The sequence below is a fragment of the Vulpes lagopus genome, chromosome 5 (assembly GCF_018345385.1).
Source record: "Vulpes lagopus strain Blue_001 chromosome 5, ASM1834538v1, whole genome shotgun sequence".
NCBI lineage: Eukaryota > Metazoa > Chordata > Mammalia > Carnivora > Canidae > Vulpes > Vulpes lagopus.
Genome location: NC_054828.1, coordinates 73,757,651 through 73,782,702, shown reverse-complemented (window position 1 = coordinate 73,782,702; position 25,052 = coordinate 73,757,651). Strand labels below are relative to the sequence as shown.

Below are 25,052 nucleotides of genomic sequence, written 5' to 3'. Positions count from 1 at the left end.
AGAGGGAGAAGCAGGCTCCATGCAGGGAGTCCGATGTGGGACTCGATCCTGGGTCTCCAGGATCACAACCTGGGTTGAAGGCAGCGCTAAACCGCTGAGCCACCCGGGCTGCCCTATCTCCCAGTTTAAACCTCTAATTTTCATTTTTTAATTTTTATTTTATTTATTCATTTTTAAAGACTTTATTTCATGAAATACAGAGAGAGAGAGAGAGGCAGAGGGAAACGCAGGCTCCACGCAGGGAGCCGGATGTGGGACTCGATCCTGGGTCTCTAGGATCACGCCCTGGGCGGAAGGCGGCGCTAAACCGCTGAGCCACCGGGGCTGCTCCTAATTTTCATTTTTTAAAGACTATTTGAGAGAGAGAGGGAGAGAGCACGAGAAGGGGAAAGGGCAGAAGGCTCCCCGCTGAGCAGGGAGCCTGACTCGGGGGCTCGATCCCAGGACCCCCAGATCATGATCTGAGCAGAAGGCAGACACTTAACCAACTGAGCCATCCAGGCATCCCATTAAACCTCTAATTTTTAAATGTTTTTTCATTCTTTGTATTTTTACTCTATACTCCAGGGTATTTCCTCAACTTTATCTTAGGATTCTATTAATAAATTACTTCCTTCCATTTCCATACTTTCAACTTCCAAGTCTTTTGTTTTCTGAGTGTTCTTTAAAAAATAGTATCCTCTTCTTGTATTGTGGATGCATTATCTTCTCTTATTTTTCTAAAGATGTATTTTTTTTAAGATTTATTTATTTGAGAGTGAGAAAGGGGGTGCAGAGGCAAGAGGGAGAGAGAGAATCTCAAGCAGGTTCCCCTCTGAGCACAGAGACAGACACAGGAGGTCAGTCTCATGACCTTGAGATCATGACTTTAGCTAAATCAAGAGTCAGATGCTTAAACCACTGAGACACCCAGGTGCCCCTCTGAAAACATTAATTGCAGTTTTTTGTAATTATCTTTTGATCCCTTCATTATCTGTTACCCTTGGTTTCTTGTCTTTCATGCTTGAGACTCCCTTCAGCTCTGTTAATCTTTGTCTATCTGTTCCAACTTAAGCATGAGATCTAAAAGAGCAACTGAAAGCTCATAGAGGTCCTGAAAAAGCCAGCTGGTGGGCCTTACTATGTGGTGGATGAGAGAGGGCCCTGATTTGGGGTTCCTGTAAACTTTTTCTCCTGAGTCAGTCATTGTCTCCAAAAAGGAATGTTCCAGTCCTCCTAACCCTGCTTTCAAAGGACTAAGACCTTCTAAATTTTTAAGTCTTTGTAAGTTCTAAGAATCCAATTATTTTATACCTTTGGGATTCCAACTCCAAACCTCATGAGTAGAATGGAAAATATTTAAATGTAAGGATTTAAAACCTCACACATATGACTTTCCATTTTTTCAAAATTACATCTCATTTGCTCTAGTCTTCTCTCTTTGTCCTTGTGCATTTATTTTTCTTATTCTCATTTTTTTTTTTAAAGTAGGCTCCATGCCCAGTGTGGAGCCCAATGTGGATACTGAACTCATAACCCTGAGATCAAGACCTGGGCTGAGATCAAGAGTTGGATGCTTAACTGAGCCACCCAGGGGCCCCTCCTTACTCTCAATTTGATATAGTTTTTGGAGGGAACAGAGATAAATGTGCGTGCTCAATTCACCATATTTAACCAGAAGCTTCTTCCTGAAGTCTCAGTTACATCATTTCTCTAACTCATAAGGTGGATGTGAAAATTAAAGGTTGTAGTGCATTATTTAACAGCATTTTGAAAGAGACTTTTCCTGTTGCCTTGGGATTTGGGCTGAGTCTTTAAGAAGGGAAGAGGAGCATGTAGGTACTCCACATTATAAGGAAAGACTACTGGACATACAAGAGAGAACAACTCCTCCAACAATGATGGCCCTTCTCATCTTCAGCCTATGAGATGGGAAATTTGACGAGGGAATGAAGAGGTATGGAGATAGAATAGCTGGTCTATTTTAGAGTTTTTTGTCCCCCCCACCCCTTTCATTGTGAGGCAGATGAGCAGAGGCTACAGACCAAGTAAAGAGAGTACCAAGAGATAGGGTACTTGCAAAAACAGAGGTGGGCTTCTCACTCCTTGGCTGGATGTTTCTGGGGTGGTGGAGTCATTGTCTAGTGCTGGCCAAGAGTACAACAGAGCACAAGTTCCAGAATAACTTGATATGATTCTCTGGCATTTGGGAGATGCATATGGACATAGGGATGAGTATCTGCTGATGGTTTGGATGGCTGGAACCAGGATCTGGAATGGCAGTGCTAGGGGCTAGCCTGTGCTTCCAGCATTTGGCATGGAAGAATGTGGGAGTTTCCTATGAACAAAAGAGACATGATGGAAAGTACTTGGGCTTGAACCATCTAGATGGGACCCTCCCCAAGAGAGGTCCCTGTAGGGCAAGAAGACCCTGATAGCACTGTGGGCGAGAAATTCAGGGTACTATGCAAGAGGTCAGCTGGAGTGTGTGCTGCAAACATGGTGGGGTTGTGCAGTGTGGAATGCTCCATGCGTCTCCTCAAACATCACCTCCCCACCAATTGAAAGCTAGCACTTAGGCATCTGTTATTCAAACATTCTAACAGTCTGGTCATATAAACTGTCACCCCTTTTCTTCCACTATTTTTTTTTAAAGGATTTCATATATTTATTTATTTACTGTGGACAGCCTCTCCTTTGCTGTACTGCTCACTGTTCTCTTGTAGTGTATTAAAAAAATAATAAATAAATAAATAAATAAATAAATAAATAAATTTCAAGTAGGCTCCATACCCAGCATTGAGCCCAACACGGGACTTAAACTCATGACCCTGAGATTAAGACCTGAGCTGAGATCAAGAGTTGGACACTTATTGGACTGAGCCACCAAGGGACCCCAACTTCTTTCTCTTTAAAAAGAAAAGATTTGGGCAGCCTGGGTGGCTCAGCGGTTTAGCGCCCGCTTCAGCCCAGGGCCTGATCCTGGAGACCCGGGATTGAGTCCCACGTCAGGCTCCCTGCATGGAGCCTGCTTATCCCTCTGTGTCTCTGCCTCTCTGTCTCTCTCTTTCTCTGTCTCTCATGAATAAATAAATACAATCTTTAAAATAAATAAATAAAAAAATAAAATAAATAAATAAATAAATAAAAGAAAATAAAAGAAAATAAAATAAAAAGAAAATATTTTAGGAACGCCTGGTGTCTCAGCGGTTGGGTGTCTGCCTTCCACTCAGGGCATGATCCTGGAGTCCTGGTATCAAGTCCAACATTGGGCTCCCTGCATGGAGCCTGCTTCTCCCTCTGCCTGTGTCTCTACTTGTGTCTCTCATGAATAAATAAAAAAATTTTTTTTTAGATTTTTATTTATTTATTCATTCATTCAGAGAGAGAGAGAAAGGCAGAGACACAGGCAGAGGGAGAAGCAGGCTCCACGCAGTGAGCCTGACGTGGCACTGGATCCCGAGACTCCAGGGCCATGCCCTGGGCGGAAGGCAGGCACCAAACCGCTGAGCCATCCAGGGATCCCCTGAATAAACAAAATCTTAAAAAAAAAAAAAAAAAAAAAGAAAAGATTTTAAGGGTACCTGGATGGCTCAGTTGGTTAAGCATCTGCCCTCAGCTCAGGTCATGATCTCAGGGTCCTGTGATGGAGCTCCACACCATCCTAGTCCACAGGGTAGGGCTTCCTGCCCAGTAGGGAGCCCACTTCTCCCTCTCCCCCTGCCCCTCCCCCTTTGCTTGTGCTCTCTATATATATCTCAGTGATATCTACACCCAACATGGGCCTTAAAATCACAGCTCTGAGTTCAAGGGTCTCAGGCTTTACTCACTAAGCCAAACAGGCACCCCTGCTTTCTTCCACTGTTCCAACCTTGGAGAGGCAGAGTCAGGAGGTGAAGGAAGGTGGAAAAGAGCCAAGCCATTGCAGGTCTTGCACTGTGGGTCTGGCCTGAGTGAGGGAAGGGGGAGATAATGAATATAAGATCGAAGTTTTAAAAATGGGCTGTTCAAGACTTGAAGTTTATGAAAATGACCAAAAAGCCATGAAGTCTACTTAAGAAATGTGTTCCAAGGATAGGGAAGGTTGCTGACAGAGCCAGGATGACAGCAGTGGTTGATGGCATGGGGTGGGGTGGAGATTCTTGGAATCCAGACAATTCAATAGACCAGTTATAACTTAAAGTGCCAGGCATTAATTCTGCAAGTTTTCTTTTTAAAGATTTTATTTATTTATTCATGAAAGACACACACATAGAGAGAGAGAGACAGAGACAGAGACGGAGAGAGAAGCAGACTCCATGTAGGGGGCCCGATGTGGAACTCGATCCTGGGACTCCAGGATCACACCCTGGGCTGAAGGCAGACACTCAACCACTGAGCCACCCAGGCATCCCTAATTCTACAAGTTTTTACTGAGTGCCTCTTCTGTGCCAGATTCTATGTGAATTTTAGGGGATAAAAATGATGAGCAAAACCAAAGGAGTCCCTGCCTGTATGGATAATCAATTGACAAAGATATGCTAAGGTGGAAACTGCATTTGGCTGCAAAAAATGGAGACCAGAAGTAACAGTGATCTACATTAGATTCAAGTTTTACTTTTCTCTTGTATAAGAAGTCCATAGGTAGGTAGTTCACAGAACCCCGATCATCAACAGGGTCCAGGCTCCTTCTCTCTGGGTCACCATCCTCAGACTATGGTTTTTGATTCTTAAGGTTAACTCATGGTCCAAGGTGACTGATGAAGCTCCAAGCTACTGTATCTGCATTCCAGCCAGAAATCAGGAGGATGGGGAAAGGGTGCAAAAAGATTAATATAAACTCTTTGCCCCATTTATTTATTTACTCAAGTAATTTCTGTTCTCAATGTAGGGCTCAAGCTTATGCTAAGATCAAGAATCCCACGTTCCACCAACCAACCCATCCAGGTGCCCCCGTTTTGCTTCTTTTAAAAAGCTTTCTTCAAAACAAAACAAAACAAAACAAAAAAACCCCACTTTCTTATATTTCTCATCCAACAACTTTGGCTTATATTTCATTTTTTAAAAATATTTATTTATTTATTCATGAGAGACAGAGAGAGGCAGAGACACAGGCAAAGAGAGAAGCAGGCTCCATGCAGGGAGCCCAATGTGGGACTCTGATCCCTGGACTCCAGATCACGCCCTGGGCCAAAGGCAGACGCTCAACTGCTGAGCCACCCAGGTGTCCCTGGCTTATATCTCACTGACCAGAGTTTTGTCACATGGCCATTTAAAAGTTATTTTATTAAAGAAGAGGAGAATGGAGGTTTTTTTTTTTTTTTTAAGTTTTTATTTATTTTTTTAAAGGAGGTTCCATGGCCAGTGCAGAGGCCAACATCAGGCTCGAACTCACAACCCTGAGATAAAGACTCTGAGATCAAGACCTGTGCCAAGATCAAGAGTCAGACGCCCAACTGACTGAGCCACCCAGGTGCCTCTTAAGTTTTTATTTTAATCACCCAATGCTCATCATGACAAGTGCAGTCCTTAATTCCCTTCACCTATTTCACACATCCCCCCATCCACCTCCCCTCTGGTAACCATCAGTTTTTTCTTTATAGTTAAGAGTCTGTTTCTTAGTTTGTCTCTCTCACTGCCCCCCCCCCGCCCTTTTGCTCATTTATTTCTTAAATTCCACATATGAGTGAAATCATATTCGTATCCTATTTGTCTTTCTCTGACTGACCCATTTCACTTAGCATCAGTCTCTAACTCCATCTATGTCATTACAATTGGCAAGATTTCATTCTTTTTTATAGCTGAATAATATTCCATTGTATCTATATCTATCTCACATCTTTTTTTATCCATTCATCAACTGATGGGGCCCTTGGGCTGCTTCTGTATCTTGGCTATTGTAAATATTGCTGCCATAAACATAGGGGTGCATGTATCCCTTTTAATTAGTGTTTTTTGTATTCTTTGGGTAAATACCCATTAGTGCAGAGAATGGAGTTTAGATAAGTAACTACTAGACTCTGCAGCAGAACATCCCTTCAGCTACTCAGTATCTTTCATGTGACTATTCATGGTCCTGCAGCTATACTTATTATTTTTTTAAGATTTTATTTATTCGGGATGCCTGGGTGGCTCAGGGGTTGAGCATCTGCTTTTGGCCCCAGGCGTGATCCTGGAGTCTCGGGATCGAGTCCCACATTGGGCTCCCTGGATGGAGCCTGTGTCTCTGCCTCTGTCTGTCTCTCATGAATGAATAAATAAATAAATCTTAAAAAAAGATTTTATTTATTCGTGAGAGACACAGAGAGAGGCAGAGACATAGGCAGAGGAAGGAGAAGCAGGCTCCATGCAGGAGCCTGATGCAAGACTCGATCCTGGAACTCCGGGATCACATCCTGAGCTGAAGGCAGACGCTCAACTGTTGAGCCACCCAGGCATCCCAACCTATACTTATTTAAGTAATCTCTGCACCCAATGTGGGGCTTGAATTCATGGTTCCAAGATCTAGAGTCACATACTCTATTAAAGTGAGCCAGGTGCCCCTAGTAACCTATAAACCAAAGACAAGACAACTTATTAACTGCCAATGCATCTTACACCGGTGGAATAGGAAATGTCAACCACAAGCAAAGCTCTCTCTTTTTTCAGGAGAACATAGGAAACACTCAGGAGTCACTAGTCACTGGTTTATAGACCACTGAGGGGCTTGCCTGTGTCCTCATCCTTTGAATCTGGATGTACCAGTGTCTGGCTGAGCAACAGAGGAGAGCAGAGTGATGCCCTGAAAGGCACTGCAGCTTTTGCCTGGTTGGCTGGAACACTGATCCAAGGACCCCTACGTTAGCATTCCAACTGCCTTGAGGCCACCATCTTGTGAGGAAGCCCAAAGTTGCCTACACAGAAGCCCTGAGAATACACAAAGAGAGTGAGGTGCTCAGTCAGCCCCTAGCTGTTCCAGCTCCAGCGGAGTGAGGACTACCATGAGAGACACCCTGAACCAGGGTGCCCAGCCAAACACTTTGGGGCCACAGAGCTGCAGGTATAATAAATGATTGTTATTTTTAAGTTTTGGAGTGCTGTGTTACACAGCAATATACACACAGAACCACAGGGTATATCAAATGTGGAGGGGCCAGGACCACCTGCCCTAACAGCAGAGTAAGTTCCTCAGTTGGTCTGTCTGGCTTACCTTCATTCTGTCCCTGGGGAAAATCTCCACTGTTCTCCATGGCCTCTTGCTCTGCCCTCAGGGAGGTTGTTCTTTGTCCATCATCCCTCATGGCTCATCTGAAGAGGCCTCTGGGGAGGATACTCTTCTGAAGGGCTACACAGCTTTGGCAGCTGCTTGTAGAGGGAGCCACTTCTGTGTTGTGGATCCGAGATGTTTTAGTTTGTAGCCATAGGCTGTTGCAGGCCAGATATGGATTTGTTTTTGTGTTTGTTAACAGTTTCATGAAATAATTAGTAGGCTTCCAGTCATTTTTCAAAAGAATTTGTTTATTTATTTGAAAGAGTGAGAGAGAGCACTTGCATGAGTTGGGGGGAAGGGCAGAGGGAGAAGGCTCCCCACTGAGCAAGGAGTCTGAAGTAGGGTTCAATCCCAGGACCCCAGAATTATGACCTGAGCCGAAGGCAGACACTAATTGACTGAGGCACAGAGGCATTCCTTCTAGTCAATTCCCAAACATAAGTTACTGTGGCCAAAGATATCATACTGAGGGTAGAAATTAATATTTTGCATATTGGCCTCTATGTCATCCCTCTGTGCATCCCCCAACCCTGTCAATTGTTCGAGGCTTGAAGGGAAGTGAGGGGAAGATGACGCTGTTAGTCTCATCTTTGCTGGGAGTCTTGCACCATAGTAAGGCCCAGAACTCTTAGCCAAAGGTGCCTGAAAAAGTTTTGTGGTCACAGTGTTCTCTCCTAGTGGGTGCTTGTTGAGCAGCTGCCATTCTGAACTGCTTCAGTATGGGATAGAGAAGCAATTGGCTTTTTCAATCCAGCAGCCTCCATATAATGAGACTCTCCATCAACTTTATATTCCTGATTGTTGTGTGTGTGCGTAGAGTGCTTTCCTTAGCAGTGTTATTTCTGTTGGCTTTTTTTTTTTATGCTTACAGATTGGTTCAAGCGCAACTGCATGTCTCATGCAGAATTTTGCTAAAAGCAGCACCAACACACTAGAACATGAAACCCTTTCTTTGTGGCTTTCTAAGGTACAATGATCAACAATTTGATCAAGTGGTTTGCAAGTACCAGGGGCTGCTAGCTTTCCTGCCTGCAGTGCAGTGGATCTTCCCTAAACAATTGGCCAACATAATTCCCCTAAGCACATGCCACATCTTATTTTATTTTATTTTAATTTTTTAAAGACTTTATTTATTCATGAGAGTGTATACAAGAGAGAGAGAAAGGCAGAGACACAGGCAGAAGGAGAAGCAGGCTCCTCGCAGGGAGCCCGACGTGGGACTTGATCCCGGGTCCCCAGGGTCATGCCCTGGGCTGACTAAACCGCTGAGCCACCCAGGCTGCCCCATGCCACATTTTAGATACTTGCAGCTACTCCACTTCCATCAATTTGGAACTGCATTTATGTTTGTAACTGAGACGGGAAGTAGAAGAAACTTAAACAAGATGGAAGTTAATTTTTCTCTCAAGGTAAAGAAGTCTGGATGTAGATAGTCCAGGGTAGATATAGTGTCAGGGTTTCCTCAGCTTCTCAGGTTCTTGGCAATTCCCTCTTTCCCATCCTTAGCATGTGTTTCCCCATCCTCAACATGCCTCCAGGTCACAAGAGCCTTCAATCATCAAGTCTGTGTTATGAACAGGGAATATAAAGTGGGGAGAGGGGAAAAAGGATTGAAAGGATTAAAGACAGTATATGCCAGCTATCTGCCCCTACTTTAAGGAGCATTTCTGGAAGATCCATCCAATAAACACCACTTACATCTTTTTTATGTTTGTATACATAGAATGTAGTCACATGGTCATAAGTGGCTGTAAGAGGAGGAAAATGCAGTCTTTAAACCAGTTATGTTGCCACCCAAGATAACAGGGGCATGGGATAAGCTATTGGGATTGATGAATAGGTTCATTATCTTTTTTTTTTTTTAAGATTTTATTTATTTATTCATGAGAGACACACACACACAGAGAGAGAGAGAGAGAGAAAGAGAGAGAGAGGCAAAGACACAGGTAGAGGGAGAAGCAGGCTCCATTCCATGCAGAGAGCCCGACGTGGGACTCAATCCCGGGTCTCCAGGATCCGGCCCTGGGCTGAAGGCAGCGCTAAACCGCTGAGCCACCAGGGCATGCCCTAGGTTCATTATCTTGATGGTGGTGATGGTTTTATGGATGTACACTAAGTTGAAACTTATCAAATCATACATTTCAAATATGTGCAGTTTATTGTATGTCAATAAATTGGTTTAGAATGTATGTGTTCAAGAAAAGAATATGTATTCTCTAGTAATTGCTACAGGGTTTTATGTAAGTTCATTAAGTCAAAACTTTAATTGTGTTGCTCAAATCTTTTATATTCTTTTTTAAAATATTTTATTTATTTATTCATGAGAGACAGAAAGAGAGAGAGGCAGACACATAGGAAAAGGGACAAGCAGACTCCTAGAGGGGAGCCTGATGTGGGACTCGATCCTAGGACCCCAGGATCATGACCTGAGCCAAATCTTTTATATTCTTAATGAAAAACATACAGATATATATATGTATTATTTTTTTCTGTTTTTTTTTTTTAATATGTTAAGATTTGCCATGACTGTGGTGGATTTATCCATTTCTCCTGGGTGTTCTGTCAATTTTTTCTTGATAAAATTCAAAGTGTATTATTAAGAACATATAGGTTTATAATTATCAAGTCTTCATCGTGAATTGAAGCTTATATTAATGTAATAGCTCTTTTTACCCGTAAGTTTTGTCATAAATGTTATTTCATGTTGTTCAATGTCTTTTGGTCGTATTTGCCTGGCACATACATATTTTCTACTATTTCTAAACCTTATATTTCTTACGTTTTAGGTATATCTCTTGTAATCAATATATATAGCTGGATATTAATTTTTATTTAGTCTAATAAATAAAAATTGCCTTTTAACTGGAGAATTCACTTTATTTACATTTATTGTGACTGGGATATCACTGGATTCATTTCTAGCAAATGTTTTTTGGTGGTTTTAATCTGTCTAGAATTTTCAAAGTCTTTTATATTTCTCCTTTCTTGTCTACTTTTGGGCTATTAGAGTCCCCTTCCATTCCTTTTTTCCTCCCTACCTGTTTGGAAATTATATAGTCTGCTTCTAGTCTATGAATATTTAAATGAAAAAAAAGTTTAAAAATTTTCTTGTTATTTTGTTGTTGTCGTTAAAGATTTTAAGTAACCTCTACAGCCAGTGTGGGGCTTGAACTCACAACCCTGAAATCAAGAGTCGCATGCTCTGCCAACTAAGCTAGCCAGGCACCCCTAAATGAAAAATTTTAACATGAACATTTAACAATCAAAATTAAGACCTTAGAATAACTTTAATCAACCCTTTCTAACCAATATGCAGTTAAGCTCAAGATTTTCCCCCTACCTAAAAGCAACCACTTTCAAGTTTCATGCCTGGTAGTTTATTAGCTATCTCCATATCCCTAAATAACATCTTATATTGTGAATACTTGATTTTTTTTACTTTGTAATATTATGCATGGATTTCTAAAATAGAAGATGGGGACTTAGCTCTCCCACAGCCTCATGTCCCTCCCCCACTTCCTCCATATTATATACTCAGAATTTACATTATTTTGACTATGTAAATGTTATCCACAGATGTCACTATGATACTTTACCTTTTTACCTCCCTTGGAGTGCTTTTTACTTTTACTTCTTTCTTTCTTTTCTTTTCTTTCTTTCTTCTCTTTCTTTTTTCTTTCCTTCTTTTCTTTTCTTTTTTCTTTTCTTTTCCTTCTTTTTTTTTTAAATTTTTTTTTTTTATTATTTATTTATGATAGTCATACAGAGAGAGAGAGAGAGGCCAGAAACATAGGCAGAGGGAGAAGCAGGCTCCATGCACCGGGAGCCCGATGTGGGACTCGATCCGGGGTCTCCAGGATCGCGCCCTGGGCCAAAGGCAGGCACCAAACCGCTGTGCCACCCAGGGATCCCCTCTTTTCCTCCTTAAGAGCTGACCCTAAACTCCCCTCTGACTGTCTGCATTTCCTCTGCAAGTGCCCGGGGCCAATACCCCCCTTCCCACCTATCCTGGAGGGCTCCTGGGCTCATCCTCTCTTACCTCTTTGCCCTCTCCCCTGTGTCATCCCTTCACTCTCCTGCACTTCTCCTGGCTTCTTGCCTGGGTCAGATCCTGTTTCCCATATTCCACTGGACTGCATTCTTGGTTTACTCCCTTGCTTTGGTTGGCCAACGCCTCAGGTTTTCTTTGAAAGAGTTGTCCTAGCCCAACCAGTCAACAGCCAGCATGGGCTTTTGGGCCTGTGGGGCAGTGAGGGAGGCCATAGACCAAGGGAATTGGCAGGTATCTCCCCAAACAAAGGGAGTGATAAGTATTCTATAGGACTTGGGGCAAAGGTGGGGCTTAAGTGAAATTTAAGTGAAGCCATGTTCTAAGAGGCTCAAGGTAAATAGGGATCCCTGTAAAGAAGTTACTCTCAGGGCTGGATTGTGAAGTAAACAGAGATGTGGAGTATTATGTCCAGAAACCCCTTATCTGATGCTCTGTACCTGGGTGATAAATCTAGACTGCTTCTCTGTCTCAAGGTGACGTGGATCCTTCAGGCCAAAGGATTTTTGACTCATTCTTACTGATATGCTTTCAAATAGCAATGTTTCTTATAGCCCATGAGTTTAGAAAACAAAGTTTCCCAGTCAGTGAGAAAGTGTAGTCACAGAAGGGAGTCCTTATGAACTTTATTGCTATATACCTCAGGAGAAAGAGTGGTTTGTTTTTTGGTTAACCTTGCTGGCTTTCTGTCTCTTATCCCAGCCTCATGAATGGCAGGGCGGGATTTTACCTCCTCCAAGTTTTACTTTCTTGGGGTGTGCGGGAGACAATATTTTTGAGCCTCGGTGGGGAGCTGTTAGTTGTAAAGTTCTTTCTAGCATGATCTGACCAGGCCTTTTCCTAAGAGAATCCCTGACGTATCTTTAGATCAGATTCTTTGAAGCAAGCATATTTCAGTCTCCTGTTTGGAAAGTATGGGTCTGATTACTGGGGTCCTGAGTTTGGGGAAAGGGCTGGGGTTCTCAGAATGCAGGATGTAAATGTTGCCTTTGGTCCTTTTGTTTTGAGAAGGATGTTCCTGCCCTTTCTTGGAGCATAAGACTCCACTTTCTCACCACCGTGGGGGGAGGGAGTCACAAAGCCATAGAGAATGCAGCAGCGGACCTGGGATACAACCCTCCATAGACTTTCAAATAGTTTTCCTGTTTTCCACCGTGCCTTTATCATTCCCTTCAGAAGTACCTGCTGTTGCTGACTCCCCCAAAGTCACGGAGTACTGCACCTGCTGTCTGACCAACTTGTCTCCCAGCTTTGCCCAGAATTCAGTGAGACCTAGAATTCAGTTTTCCTTTGTCTGTATAGTCAAGCTCACCTGCTTTCCCAAATTTCACTTTTCTATTTTGTCTTTCCCATTCTCTTTGTGACCTTAGGTCTTTTTAAAAATGTCTTATCATTTCAGTAGATTTCAGGAAGGAGCAAAAATAAATGAGTATATATAATATACTCTCTATCCCAAAAGTCTGACTTACTTTTGAACCACATGAATATATCTTTTTTTAAGATTTTATTTTTAAGTAATCTCTACACCCAATGTGGGGCTTGAATTTATAATTCCAAGATCAAGAGTCGCAGGCTCCTGATCTCAGGGTTGTGAGATCAAGCCTGGCATAGAGCTCTGCACTCAGAGCAGAGTCTGCTTAAGACACTCTCTCTAGGAGGCTAGGGGGGTGGGGGTGAATGGGTGACGGGCACTGAGGGGGGCCCTTGACGGGATGAGCACTGGGTGTTATTCTGTATGTTGGTAAATTGAACAGCAATAAAAAATAAATTTATTATAAAAAAAGAAATATAAAATATGAATTTCAAAATGCAAATTGTTAAATTTCATTTCAAAATATCTACAGTTGGAGATTGGTTTAAAAAGTCCTTCTGAAAAAAAAAAAAAAAAAAAAAAAAAAAGTCCTTCTGATAGCCCCCAAGCATCCTGTGACCAGATCCATTCCTTCTATCCCCTGACCCCTCCGGAATACACTCCCACCTCAAGATCTACTATTTACTCTCTTCCTGGATCGTTCTCACAGATATGCAGATAGGTGCATGGCTCGCTCACTCACTTTCAGCCTTAAATGCCACCCTCTCAGAAAGGCCTTTACTCTCTGTCCTATCTGAAATTGCAATCCTTCCACACTGCCTGACTTCCTTCCCTGCTTTATTTTTCACATTAAAAAAAGATTAATAGGATACTTCTTTTTTTTTTTTTTAATTTTTTTTAAAATTTTTTATTTATTTATGATAGTCACAGAGAGAGAGAGAGAGGCAGAGACACAGGCGGAGGGAGAAGCAGGCTCCAAGCACCGGGAGCCCGACGTGGGATTCGATCCCGGGTCTCCAGGATCGCGCCCTGGGCCAAAGGCAGGCGCCAAACCGCTGCGCCACCCAGGGAATTAGGATACTTCTTAAAGCAGTTTTAGGTTTAGATAAAAATTGAGGGATGCCTGGGTGGCTCAGTGTTTGAAGGTCTGCCTTCGGCTCAGGACATAATCCTGGGGTTCCAGGATCGAGTCCCACATCGGGCTCCCTGCATGGAGCCTGCTTCTCTCTCTGCCTCTCTATGCGTGTCTCTGATGAATAAATAAATAAAATCTTAAAAAAAAAATTTGAGCAGACATTATAGTTACCATATACTTCCTTCTTAGTTTTCCCTATTATTAATATCTTGTATTAGTGTGGTACATTTGTTGCAATTAATGAACCAATATTGACACATTATTAGTAACTTAAGTCCATAGTTTACAGTAGGGCTTCTGACAAATGTATAATGTCATCTATCCACTATTAGGGTATCAGAGAATAACTTCACTGCCTAAAAATCCACTGTGCTCCCACAATTTATCCCTCCCACCATCCGAACGCTTGGCAACCACTAATCTTTTTACTGCTTCCACAGTTTTGCCTTTTCCAGAATGTCATATAGTTGGAATCATACAGTATACAGACTTTTCCGTTGGCTCCTTTCACTTTGCAATGTGCATTTATATTTCTTGCATTTCTTCTCATGGCTTACTTTTTTTTTTTTTTAAAGATTTATTTATTTTATTCAGAGAGAGAGAGACTGAGAGGCAGAGAGACACAGGCAGAGGGAGAGGGAGAAGCAGGCTCCATGCAGGGAGCCCGACATGGGACTCGATCCCAGGTCCCCAGGATCACACCCCAGGCTGCAGGCGGCGCCAAACCGCTGCGCCACCGGGGCTGCCCTTTTCATGGCTTACTTAATAGCATTGCTTAATTTTTCTTCCAGCAATATCAATTCTAACATGCTTCTATTTATCTTATTTATCATATTTAGTTTGTCTTCTCTGTATATTTCATGAGAACAGGGATTTTTGCCTGCTTTGTTCACTGCTGTATTCTCAGAGTCTACAACAGTATTTTCCTCACAGATGGTGCTCAAGTATTGATTGAATTAAAATATTTAAGTGAATGAATAGTGCATCTAATTCAAGAAAAAACTTCTATTCAGAACCCTCCTGGCAAAGGAATCTGTGAAAGTGTTTAGCTTTCTAGACCCTTAGAATTTCAACTCCACTGCCTTTGACCTTGTTTGGTTAATACATAACCTAACCTGTCGGTGGCGCAGTTTCCTCCCCAATAAAATGGAGATAATAATAGTACCTCCCGCGCGCGGGTGTGGTAAATGTTATGTAAGTTACATGTACAGGCAGTTCTCATCACAGGCCCCACACAGAGTGGTGTGCATCAGTAGTAATTATTAATCCCATACAGAAAGACGCAGAGGAGGTGGGACGGAATGCCAGCTGGCCACGTCCAGGAAGCTCCTCTGGGCAGGAGTTCAGGGGGGCCGAGCGCTGTGAGCTCGGGTGACGGCAGGCAAACCTCTACAGGGGTCACTGCAGGCACACGGGACCACTGATTCCATTTGCCCACCACTTTACAAAGTCCCTGACGTTCCAAATGCGTTTAATCCTCACAAAAACAATCATGTCGGTGGGTATTATAATTCCCATTCTAACCACGATAAAAGCGGTTCAGGGAGGTCAGCGACTTACCCGATGGAAGCAGAGATTTCCCGGAGGCTCGGGCTCACATCTCAGTACAGTGGTTATTACTCCTGCAAACTGTCGGGGCGCGCCAGAGAGGCCCGGATCCAGCGGTTCGGAGGTGCAGTGAGCCCTGGGCAGGGTACCAGCGCTGCTCCTAATAACCCCGTCGGGGTGGCGAGCCGCGGAGATTTAGTAGGCGGGCGGGCCAGCGCACGTGTATCTTTCGCGCAGCGTCCCCACCCTATCCCCGCCTCCAGGAGGCGTGGCAACAAAGCGCGGGAAAACCGGCTCCGGCTCCACCCCCACCCCGTGCTGGGGGCGGGGAAAGGGGAGTTATTAAATGGGAAATGGAGGCGCCGCGGCTCAAACCCTGTCTCCGTGCTTAGGCAGCCCGCTGGCATGCCGCTTTAAGATCCCGGAGGCAATGGCCCAGGCCACGCCAGCACCCTAACGTCACCTCTCCTCCACTTCCGGTGTGCGGGGCCGTCCCGGGCTCAGGTGCCGGCTCCTTCCACACTGCTCACTCGCCCCCGGCCCCCGGCAAACCCTCCGGCACAGGAGAAGGTGCGGGTGACGCCATCGCCCGGGACCATCCGGATAATGTGGCGATTTAGTGGGAAAACGCCAAGGAACTGGTCAACCAGATGACGTAATGTTTTGGGTAACGTCCCATTTTGTGACTTCTGCACAGCATGACTGACATTGGGCTTTAACTTGAGAAAACAAACGTATCTCCGCAATCCAGCCTCGTTCAGTCGGCGAGGTTCTCAAAGTACCCACCAAATAGAAGCGGAGTTCTTTTCATTTGCATAAGTGAACCGCAGGCTCCACGGCTTGCGGCCAATGGGGAGTGAGGGGGTGGAGATGCACCTGAGAGAGGCACCGCCTCCGGGGAAAGTAGGGCATCTGATTGGCTTCCCTCTGAACGACAGGAGCGGCAGCCAGTCGTTTCTGAGACGCCCTGACGGGGCAGGTGGGCCCGGCACCACCAATGGGAGGAGGTGTCTTCTGAAGGCCTAGGCTTCTTGCCCAATGAGGCCGGGAGGGCCGTGCGGGGCCAGCGCCGAGCGGCAGTACTTCAGTCCAACCCCGCTCGGGGCTGGGAGGGGCGCCGTGCTGAACGACGGCGGCGGCGGCCAATGGCGAGTGCGGAAGCGGGCAGCCCGGACCTGGAACGCGGAGGGAGCTGAAGGAGGGGGAGGCTGAACGGGAGAGAAGCAGGAAGTAGCGGCGGCCTCGGGGAGGGCGGCGGCGGCGGCGGGAGCGGGGGAGAGACCGCCGGCTCCCGGGCCGCACTCGGAGAGGAACAAGTAAGCGTGCCCCGGGTAATACCCGCCCTTGGCCCCGCCCCCGGGGGGGCGGGTAAATACCCCTGCCCCTCCCCCACTTGGCCAACTACCCCTGTCCCCGCGCCGCCCCCCGGGGCGGCTTCTAGGAAGGCCCCGCTGCAGCCTCCATCCCGTGAGGCGGAGGGGTGAAACTCCCAGCCTGTTGAAAGCACAGCCCCTAGCCGGGTAAACGTGGAGGGAGGGTCGCGGTCCCCAAGTCCTGGCGCCCCGCGCCCCAGAGGCGTCCGAAGCACGGCCCGGTGACTGTGGCTGCGGGATGTCGCGACCTAAAATGGTGTCCGTGTTCGGGGGCGGGGGCGGGGGAGCCGGGCCAGGCCGGAGCGCAGCCTGCACCCCGACCCGGCGAGGGTCAGCGTCCGGGCCCGGGCCGGACTCGGGCTCGTGCCCCGTGCCGCCGCGCGCCTCCGGACCGCTCCTCAGCCTCTAGGGAGCGGCGGGGGTCTGCAGGAGGCGGCGGCTGTGCGGCCGGGCCCGGAGGGGAGGGGGTCGGAGTTGGGACGGACCCCGGCCAGAGAGCCGTCTCCTCCCCACTCCTGTCTGTCCACGCACCGCCCCGACTCCGGGGAACTCCTGGGCCGAGAGGTGCAGCGCTGCAGCTCCCTGAGGGCCTGGGCGGGCCGGGCCGTCTTTTCCTTCGTACGCCGGTAGGGACGAGGGAAGCGCGCTGCGCCTCAGTTTCCCCGGAGACTTCTCCGTACACCCCGTCCCCTCCCCGCAACCCCGGACACGTTCCCCGCGCTGGCCCTCGGCAGATGGCAGGGACTTAATTCCGCCCGCTGCCCAGCTTGGCGGCAGCCTAATCGCCCCCGGCCGCCGGCCCCTCGCCCTCCTCTGCAGGCCCCGGGCCAGGGAAAGAGCAGTGGAACCCCCTCCCGACCCAGGCCAGTTCGCGGTCTTCCTGTTCAGCCCCTTCCTTTGGCTTTTGGGGAAGAACAGAGGGCAGTGGGGGAGGGCCGGAGCCCAAGAGTCGGCGCACAGCAGCCGCAGAAAGGCCTGGGCTGTGGGGTGGGGGAAGCCGCGCTGGCCTTGAGCTCCCGCTGCTTGGTGGACTGTCAGCTCCTGGCTATCGAATGACCTCTAAAGTCACTTGGACGCCAAAGGGGGAGTTGCTGGGTAGGCCGAGTGGGCAGATGTTTTCTCATAGTCCCCACTGATCTGCCCAACGGCAGTCCACTTTCTGAGGGCCCGGGTGGAAGGGAGCTCCAGTTGTCTCCTGGTGCGCAGAGAGGCAAGAAGAGAGCCCCAGCTCTGCATCGGGCAGAGGCAAGGAGTGGAGGGCTTTGTTTAAAGCCAGAGACCAGAATTAAGTCAGGGCTGATGAGGGGAAACTTCCCGTTCTTCCTCTTGTTGGTATCCTCTTCCTCCACCTTACCGTGGTCCCAGCATTGCCAGCTGCCACCTGCAGGGACTATCTTCAGTTTCGGTCTAAAGGCTGGCAGGAGGTGAGAGAACTGGCCCTGCGAAATGGCTTGTATCCTGGGCAGAGACTGTGTACTGACAGACTTCTTTGGTTTCTTCCTAGACATAGAAACACTTGTGGGGAGACACTGGTGAGGAACAGACCCGGGTTCCCCTCAGCCTCTAGGCTGGTTGTGTTGGCTTAGTGCCACATGAGTCTTGTGGGGGGTGTGTGTGTGTGTGTGTGTGTGTGTGTGTGTGCGCGCGCGCGCACTGGGACAGGTTGGGGTTGGGTAAGACTTCTTGAACTGGTGTTGCCAAGGGAAAATGAAAAAGGTGAGGAGTGTGAATTAGGAACTCAGAGCAGGAATAACACGGGTGAGGGGGCTTGGCTTTTCCCCTTTGTGGCAGCCAGGCAGCTAAGTTACCCTGGAGCTTTGGCCCTGAGAGAGCAAGATGGGGAGGGAGAGAGGAGGGGCTGGCCCCGGGAGGGCCATGGCAGGGCAGAGGCACTCTGGGGAAGGTAGGTGTGCTAGCAGCAGGTGTTTGTGACAGGAGAGGCCTAGGCTGGGGCCCTTGTGACCAGGTTGCTGGCACGGTTTTCCCCTTTTCTCTTTATCTCTTTCTATTCCTGTGTCTTATTCTTTCCATCTTGGTCTCTTCTCTTGGGTGATTTCCAAGTCCACTTCTCCTTGTTAACCAAGCTAGATCCCCAGGTGCCAGTGATGACCCCAGGTCCCCAGACTTGACCCCTGACTCTTGTCCCTGACCTCAGTCGTAGATTCCCAGTGCTTACTCCTTTCCAGCTTGTTTGTCCCAGCTGTAATAATAAATCCTGCTCCGGGTTTTGACTCGCAGGGTTATGATTTGTATCATGCTCCGAATAACCCTGTGGTGTATGGATTACTTGCCTCACCTTTCAAAACTAAGGCAGTGGACATGAGGCCATTGATAAAGCTGCAACTAGAATCATTTCTTCCATCTTGGCTTAAGTCATTGTCCCTTTGAACACATGGCTTTCAGATCTCTCCAGACCCCCAGAAGATCCATGAAGATTTATGAATGGATCCCATGCTGCCATGAATGAGCCCTTACACCCAGAGCATGGTATATATCTTCCTCCTTAATAGTGGTATTGATTAATTGATTGGTTCTGTGCTGGGCTCAGGAGGGGCTGAGGTGATTTTAATCAAGATGTTCACTGAACTCCCTCTGTCTCTGTTACCCTTGTTTCTCTACTGTGTCTCTGAGAAGTTTCTTTTCTTCTGCTTTCTCTGGATCTCGGCGTCTTCCCTGGAATGTGCACATAACCTACCTTTCAATTTTAGGGTTTGGCAAACCAGGTGCCCCCACCAGTTCTAGGATTTGTGCTGTGGTAAAAGTGTACCCAAGGAGATTGCGCATTGTCCCAAGAGAATAAATATGGAGATCCTGAGGGAGGAGGGCCAGGGTTCCTGCCCTCAGAGGGCTCAATTTCTTACTCTTTTTTCTGTTTTCATCAGGTCTGGGACCTGCTGCCATGGGGGATATGAAGACTCCTGATTTCGATGATCTCCTTGCTGCCTTTGACATCCCTGACATCGATGCCAACGAAGCCATCCACTCTGGGCCAGAAGAAAACGAAGGGCCTGGAGGCTCAGGAAAGCCAGATCCCAGTATAGGAGGTGACTCTGGAGAAGCACCGGCAGCAGCTGCCAGGGACAGCCCCGAGGTGCCAGCCCAGGCCTCTGATCACGGCCTGCCACCGCCAGACATCTCTGCAGTCAGTGTCATCGTCAAGAACACTGTGTGTCCTGAGCAGCCTGAGTCCCCAGCTGGGATTTCAGGAGGAGATGGGCCCCGGGCTGGGGGGGTGACTAAGGAAGGGCCTGTGGGGCCTCGTCTGATGCAAAATGGTTTTGGGGGCCCTGAGTCGTCCCTTCCAAGTACACCCCACTCTCCAGCTCCTCTCAGTGGGGGTACCTGGAAAGAAAAAGCTATGGAAGGCAAAGCTACTTTGGACCTCTTTGCTCATTTTGGGCCTGAGCCAGGGGAGCACCCTGATCCCCTCCCTCCCCCAGCACCTTCCCCACCTCGGGAAGGGGCCATGACCCCACCTCCTTTCCCCTCTCCCTTTGAGCTGTCCAGGGAGAATGGCCCAGCCTTGCTGCCACCTGGTTCTCCCCCAGTACGGGGGACCTTGAAGCAAGACAGCTGCAGCCCCCTTCATCCTCAGGGCCTGGCCGGGCTAGGCTCTAGCTTGAGCCCTGAGGCCACGGGTATTCCTGCCAGCGCCTCCCTTCCCCAGGTTGCTGGGTTGCCCTTCTTCAAGCAGTCTCCAGGGCATCAGAGCCCTCCTGCCTCCCCCAAAGTGCCCTGTTGTCAGCCCCTGAAGGAAGAAGAGGAGGAGGGGCCGGTGGACAAGCCTTCCCCAAAAAGTCCCCAGAGCCCCTCTAGTGGAGCCGAGGCTGCAGATGAGGACAGCAATGACTCCCCTGCTTCTTCCAGCTCCTCAAGGCCTCTCAAGGTGCGGATCAAGACCATTAAAACATCTTGCGGAAATATCACAAGGACTGTAACCCGGGTCCCCTCAGACCCTGATCCTCCTGCCCCCTTGGCTGAGGGGACCCTCCTGGCTGAGGCTGGCCTCCTAAAGCTATCCCCTGCAACCCCGACCCCCGAGGGTCCAAAGGTGGTGAGCGTCCAGCTGGGTGACGGCACGAGGCTGAAGGGCACCGTGCTGCCTGTGGCCACCATCCAGAATGCAAGCACTGCTATGCTGATGGCAGCCAGTGTGGCCCGCAAAGCTGTGGTTCTGCCAGGGGGCACTGCCACCAGCCCTAAGACTATGGCTAAGAACGTGCTAGGTCTGGTGCCCCAGGCCCTGCCCAAGGTGGAGGGGCGGCCAGGGCTGGGGACTGGGGGGCAGAAGGTGAACGGTGCCTCAGTGGTGATGGTGCAGCCTTCCAAACCGGCCACCGGGCCAGGTGCAGGGGGTGGCACGGTGATCTCGCGGACCCAGTCCAGCCTGGTGGAGGCCTTCAACAAGATCCTCAATAGCAAGAACCTGCTGCCTGCCTACCGGCCCAACCTGAGTCCCCCCGCCGAGGCCGGGCTGGCCCTGCCTCCCTCGGGCTACCGCTGCCTTGAGTGTGGGGACGCCTTCTCACTGGAGAAGAGCCTGGCACGGCACTATGACCGCCGGAGCATGCGCATTGAGGTCACCTGCAACCACTGCGCCCGCCGCCTGGTCTTTTTCAACAAATGCAGTCTGCTGCTGCATGCCCGAGAGCACAAGGACAAAGGGCTCGTCATGCAGTGCTCACACCTGGTCATGAGGCCTGTCGCCCTGGACCAGATGGTGGGACAGCCGGACATCACGCCCCTGCTGGCTGTCCCACCTGCCTTCGGACCTCCAGCCTTGCCTGCCCTGGGCAAGGGTGACGCGGCTGTCACTGGCGCTATTACTGCCGTCGCTGCCGAAGCCCCTGTGCTGCCACTGTCATCTGAGCCGCCTGCTGCCCCTGCCACCTCGTCTTACACATGCTTTCGCTGCCTAGAGTGCAAGGAGCAGTGCCGGGACAAGGCAGGCATGGCCGCCCACTTCCAGCAGCTTGGGCCCCCGGCCCCTGGGGCCAACAGCACTGTGAGTTGCCTGTCCCAGCTCTCCCCGGGGCTGGAGCCTGATGCTCTGGGAGTCAGATCTGGGAAGATATTGGGGGCTCGGTCAGGGGAGGTCATGGGGTCGGGCCTCTCCTCACTGACTTACCTTGTCTCCACTCCTGTTGACAGGTATGCCCAACCTGCCCCATGATGCTTCCCAATCGCTGCAGCTTCAGTGCCCACCAGCGCATGCATAAGAACCGGCCTCCCCACGTCTGCCCTGAGTGTGGGGGCAACTTCCTACAGGCCAATTTCCAGACCCATCTCCGGGAGGCCTGTCTACATTTGTCTCGCCGTGTAGGATACAGGTGCCTCCTGCCTCTCCTCCCTGGAGTCTTGTGACTGTTTCCCCACTGCCACCTCCTCCCCCTACCCCCTGGCACTTTATGGCCTCATGTGTCCCAGCACCAGGCTTTGAGCTGGCCTGTCAGGGAGAGCCCCATCTCCTGCTGAACCCCTCAGCCTCAGATTGGTCTGCTCTTGCCCTGCTCCCGTGGAGAGGGGAGAGAGCTCCGGTTCGGCCTCTGTAGGCCTCCGGCTAGGAGCAGGGCCTGGGGGACAGGCTGGAGACACCCTGCCTCACCTCAGCGCCCCCTGCCCCCCAGGTGCCCCAGCTGTGCGGTGGTGTTCGGGGGCGTGAACTCCATCAAGTCCCACATCCAGACGTCGCACTGCGAGGTTTTCCACAAGTGCCCCATCTGCCCCATGGCCTTCAAGTCTGCGCCCAGCGCCCATGCCCACCTCTACACCCAGCACCCCAGCTTCCACACGCAGCAGGCCAAGTGAGACCTGGGAGGGAGCAGGGTGGGCTGGAATGGGGTCGGGGTCCTGATGGGCAGGGTGTCTGCACTGTCCTCTCCGCCCACACAGGATGATCTACAAGTGCGCCATGTGTGACACGGTCTTCACTCACAAACCCCTCCTCTCCTCACACTTCGACCAACACCTGCTGCCCCAACGTGTCAGCGTCTTTAAGTGCCCATCTTGTCCTCTGCTTTTTGCCCAAAAAAGGACCATGCTGGAACACCTCAAGGTATAGGAGACAAGGGACAGAGGCAGGGTGCTCGACTGTGGGGGGTTTGGGGAATAGAACCCTCAGGAAGTGCTGGTGGGGAAGCCGCAAGGCCTCTGGCAGAGCCAGGCCCTCCCCCACAATGGCTGCCCCCTTGTCTCCCTCTCACAGAACACCCATCAGGCTGGGCGCCCGGGGGAGGACAGTGCTGGGAAAGGGGCGGCGGGTGCCCTTACAAGCCCCAAGGCTGAGCCTGAGGAGTTGGCTGTGTCTCGGGGAGGAGCAGCTGCCCCTACTGAGGAATCCTCTTCATCCTCGGAAGAGGAAGAACTGCCCAGCTCTCCTGAGCCTCCTCGCCCAACCAAACGGGCCCGGCGGGAACTAGGGAACAAAGGCATCAAGGGGGGCGGTGGGGGCCCTGGAGGCTGGACCTGTGGCCTTTGTCACTCCTGGTTTCCTGAACGGGACGAGTATGTGGCTCACATGAAGAAGGAGCATGGCAAGGTGAGCAGGGCTCCCTGGGGATCGGTCTGTGGCCATGGGGAGTGGGGTGTTGGAGCCGAGCTCTGAGGCTCCCTACGCTCTGCTCTCCCAGTCAGTGAAAAAGTTTCCCTGTCGCCTGTGCGAGCGCTCCTTCTGTTCCGCCCCCAGCCTGAGGCGCCACGTCAGGGTCAATCATGAGGGTATCAAGCGAGTTTACCCATGCAGGTAACCCTTGCTCCCTCATGCCCACATCCCCTTCCTCTTTCTGACCAGCAAGTGACCTGCCCACCCCATGCCCCCAGCCCCACTAAGTACTTTCTGACCTGTGTCTCGTTTGAGTAGACTAGAGGTCGAGGCCTCCCTCTGCTCTGGCCACGGACCCCTGGCACCCACCCTCCCCACTTTCCCCCTCTAGGTATTGCACAGAGGGAAAACGCACCTTCAGCAGCCGCCTGATCCTGGAGAAACACGTCCAGGTCCGGCATGGCCTGCCACTTGGGGCCCAGTCCCCTGGCCGGGGTAGTACCCTGGCTCGGGGCCCTGGTGCCAGAGCCCAGGTAGGCTGAGGCCCAGTCTGCTGTGTTGAGAAACCGTAGGGTTCTAGTCCCTGGCCTCAGGAATCTAGGAGGGGGTGCTAGGGTCAGTTTGGGGTGATGAGGAGGCTTAGTTTCCTCCCTCTCTTCTCCAGGGGCCAGGACGGAAACGCCGCCAGTCCTCTGACTCTTGTAGTGAGGAGCCTGACAGCACGACCCCTCCAGCCAAGTCCCCCAGGGGTGGGCCTGGAGCTGGAGGCCATGGCCCCCCACACTACCGGAGCAGTGGCTCAGTGGAGCAGAGCCTCATGGTGGGCTTGAGGGTGGATGGCGGTGCCCAGCAGTGCCTCGACTGTGGATTGTGCTTCGCCTCCCCTGGCTCTCTGAGCCGGCACCGTTTCATCAGCCACAAGAAGAAACGGGGTGTGGGGAGTGTGGGTGCCCTGGGCCTGGGTGAGGGGGAAGAAGAGGCCCCTCTTCCACTGAGGTCTGACCCGGAGGGTGGAGAGTCTCCTTTGCTTGCTTCTGGAGGCCCACTTACCTGTAAGGTCTGTGGCAAGAGCTGTGACAGCCCACTCAACCTCAAGACCCATTTCCGCACACACGGCATGGCGTTCATCAGGGCTCGGCAAGGGGGCAGTGGGGACAACTAAGCCTGGGCCTGGACTGACCAGCCCCCTCCTTCCCTCTGGGTCAGGAGCCTGGGCCGCTGCTGCTGTCTAGTCCCTGGGCTAGGGATTTAATTCTAATTCACATTTTGTTCAGCTCCTCTCCCCCAACCCCCCCCCCACACACACACACACGCTTTTGAGGATTATAGTGATTTGCAGTACCCCCTCCCCTTTAGGGTTTGGCCCTTGGGTCCTAGTAGAGTGGGCCCTCCACTCCTCCTTTCTGAGCCCAACACTAATTAGCTTCCTGCTGCAGACCCCTTGTGGGTTGAGGTGGGAGGAGGGACTTCCTAGGCCTGCTAGATGGGCCCAGGTAAGGCCCCTGATGGGGCTCTCAGGATGCTTCTCCTCAACCCTCAAGGGCCTGGCCCTGCCCCTGCACCACCCCTCAGCCTCCTTGGCAGTTGAAGCCCCCCTCCCCCGCAGTGCCTTTCACTTTTTTTTTTAACCCAGAAATCTGGGGTGGGGGAGGGTTGGTAGGGACGAGTCCTGTCAAGGGGAAGCCCAGGGGAGAGGAGGGGACAGGCTCTCAGGAATCCTTTATTCTTGTAGTAATAATAATACTAACAGTGGGGAAATGGGAGGGAGAAAACCAGACCATTAAAACTGCTCGTGGTTTAATCCCCATCCGGGCTTGTCTTCTTATGTGACCGGGACATTGTGGACTTGACAGGGAGGGGGAGTGAGGGTCAAAGCTGGGGAGGCCAT

General features: G+C 49.9%; 1 protein-coding gene across 5 annotated transcripts; it reads left to right on the top strand.

The window, feature by feature from the left end:
- Window positions 1-15,644: 15,644 nt before the first annotated feature.
- Window positions 15,645-24,971, top strand: ZNF687 (zinc finger protein 687). Of its 5 annotated transcripts, none has more exons than XM_041755149.1 (9): window positions 15,645-15,917; window positions 19,506-21,628; window positions 21,775-21,953; window positions 22,251-22,427; window positions 22,516-22,678; window positions 22,829-23,161; window positions 23,253-23,365; window positions 23,556-23,697; window positions 23,829-24,971. In XM_041755149.1, exons 2-9 carry the CDS (start codon window positions 19,523-19,525, stop codon window positions 24,324-24,326), a joined length of 3,711 nt encoding a protein of 1,236 aa, XP_041611083.1. In that variant the 5' UTR covers window positions 15,645-15,917; window positions 19,506-19,522; the 3' UTR covers window positions 24,327-24,971. The 5 variants fall into 5 exon arrangements, with proteins under 5 accessions (XP_041611083.1, XP_041611082.1, XP_041611085.1 ...); XM_041755148.1 differs by lacking the exon at window positions 15,645-15,917 and adding an exon at window positions 16,415-16,566; XM_041755151.1 differs by lacking the exon at window positions 15,645-15,917 and adding an exon at window positions 16,493-16,581.
- The last annotated feature ends 81 nt before the right edge of the window (window positions 24,972-25,052 follow it).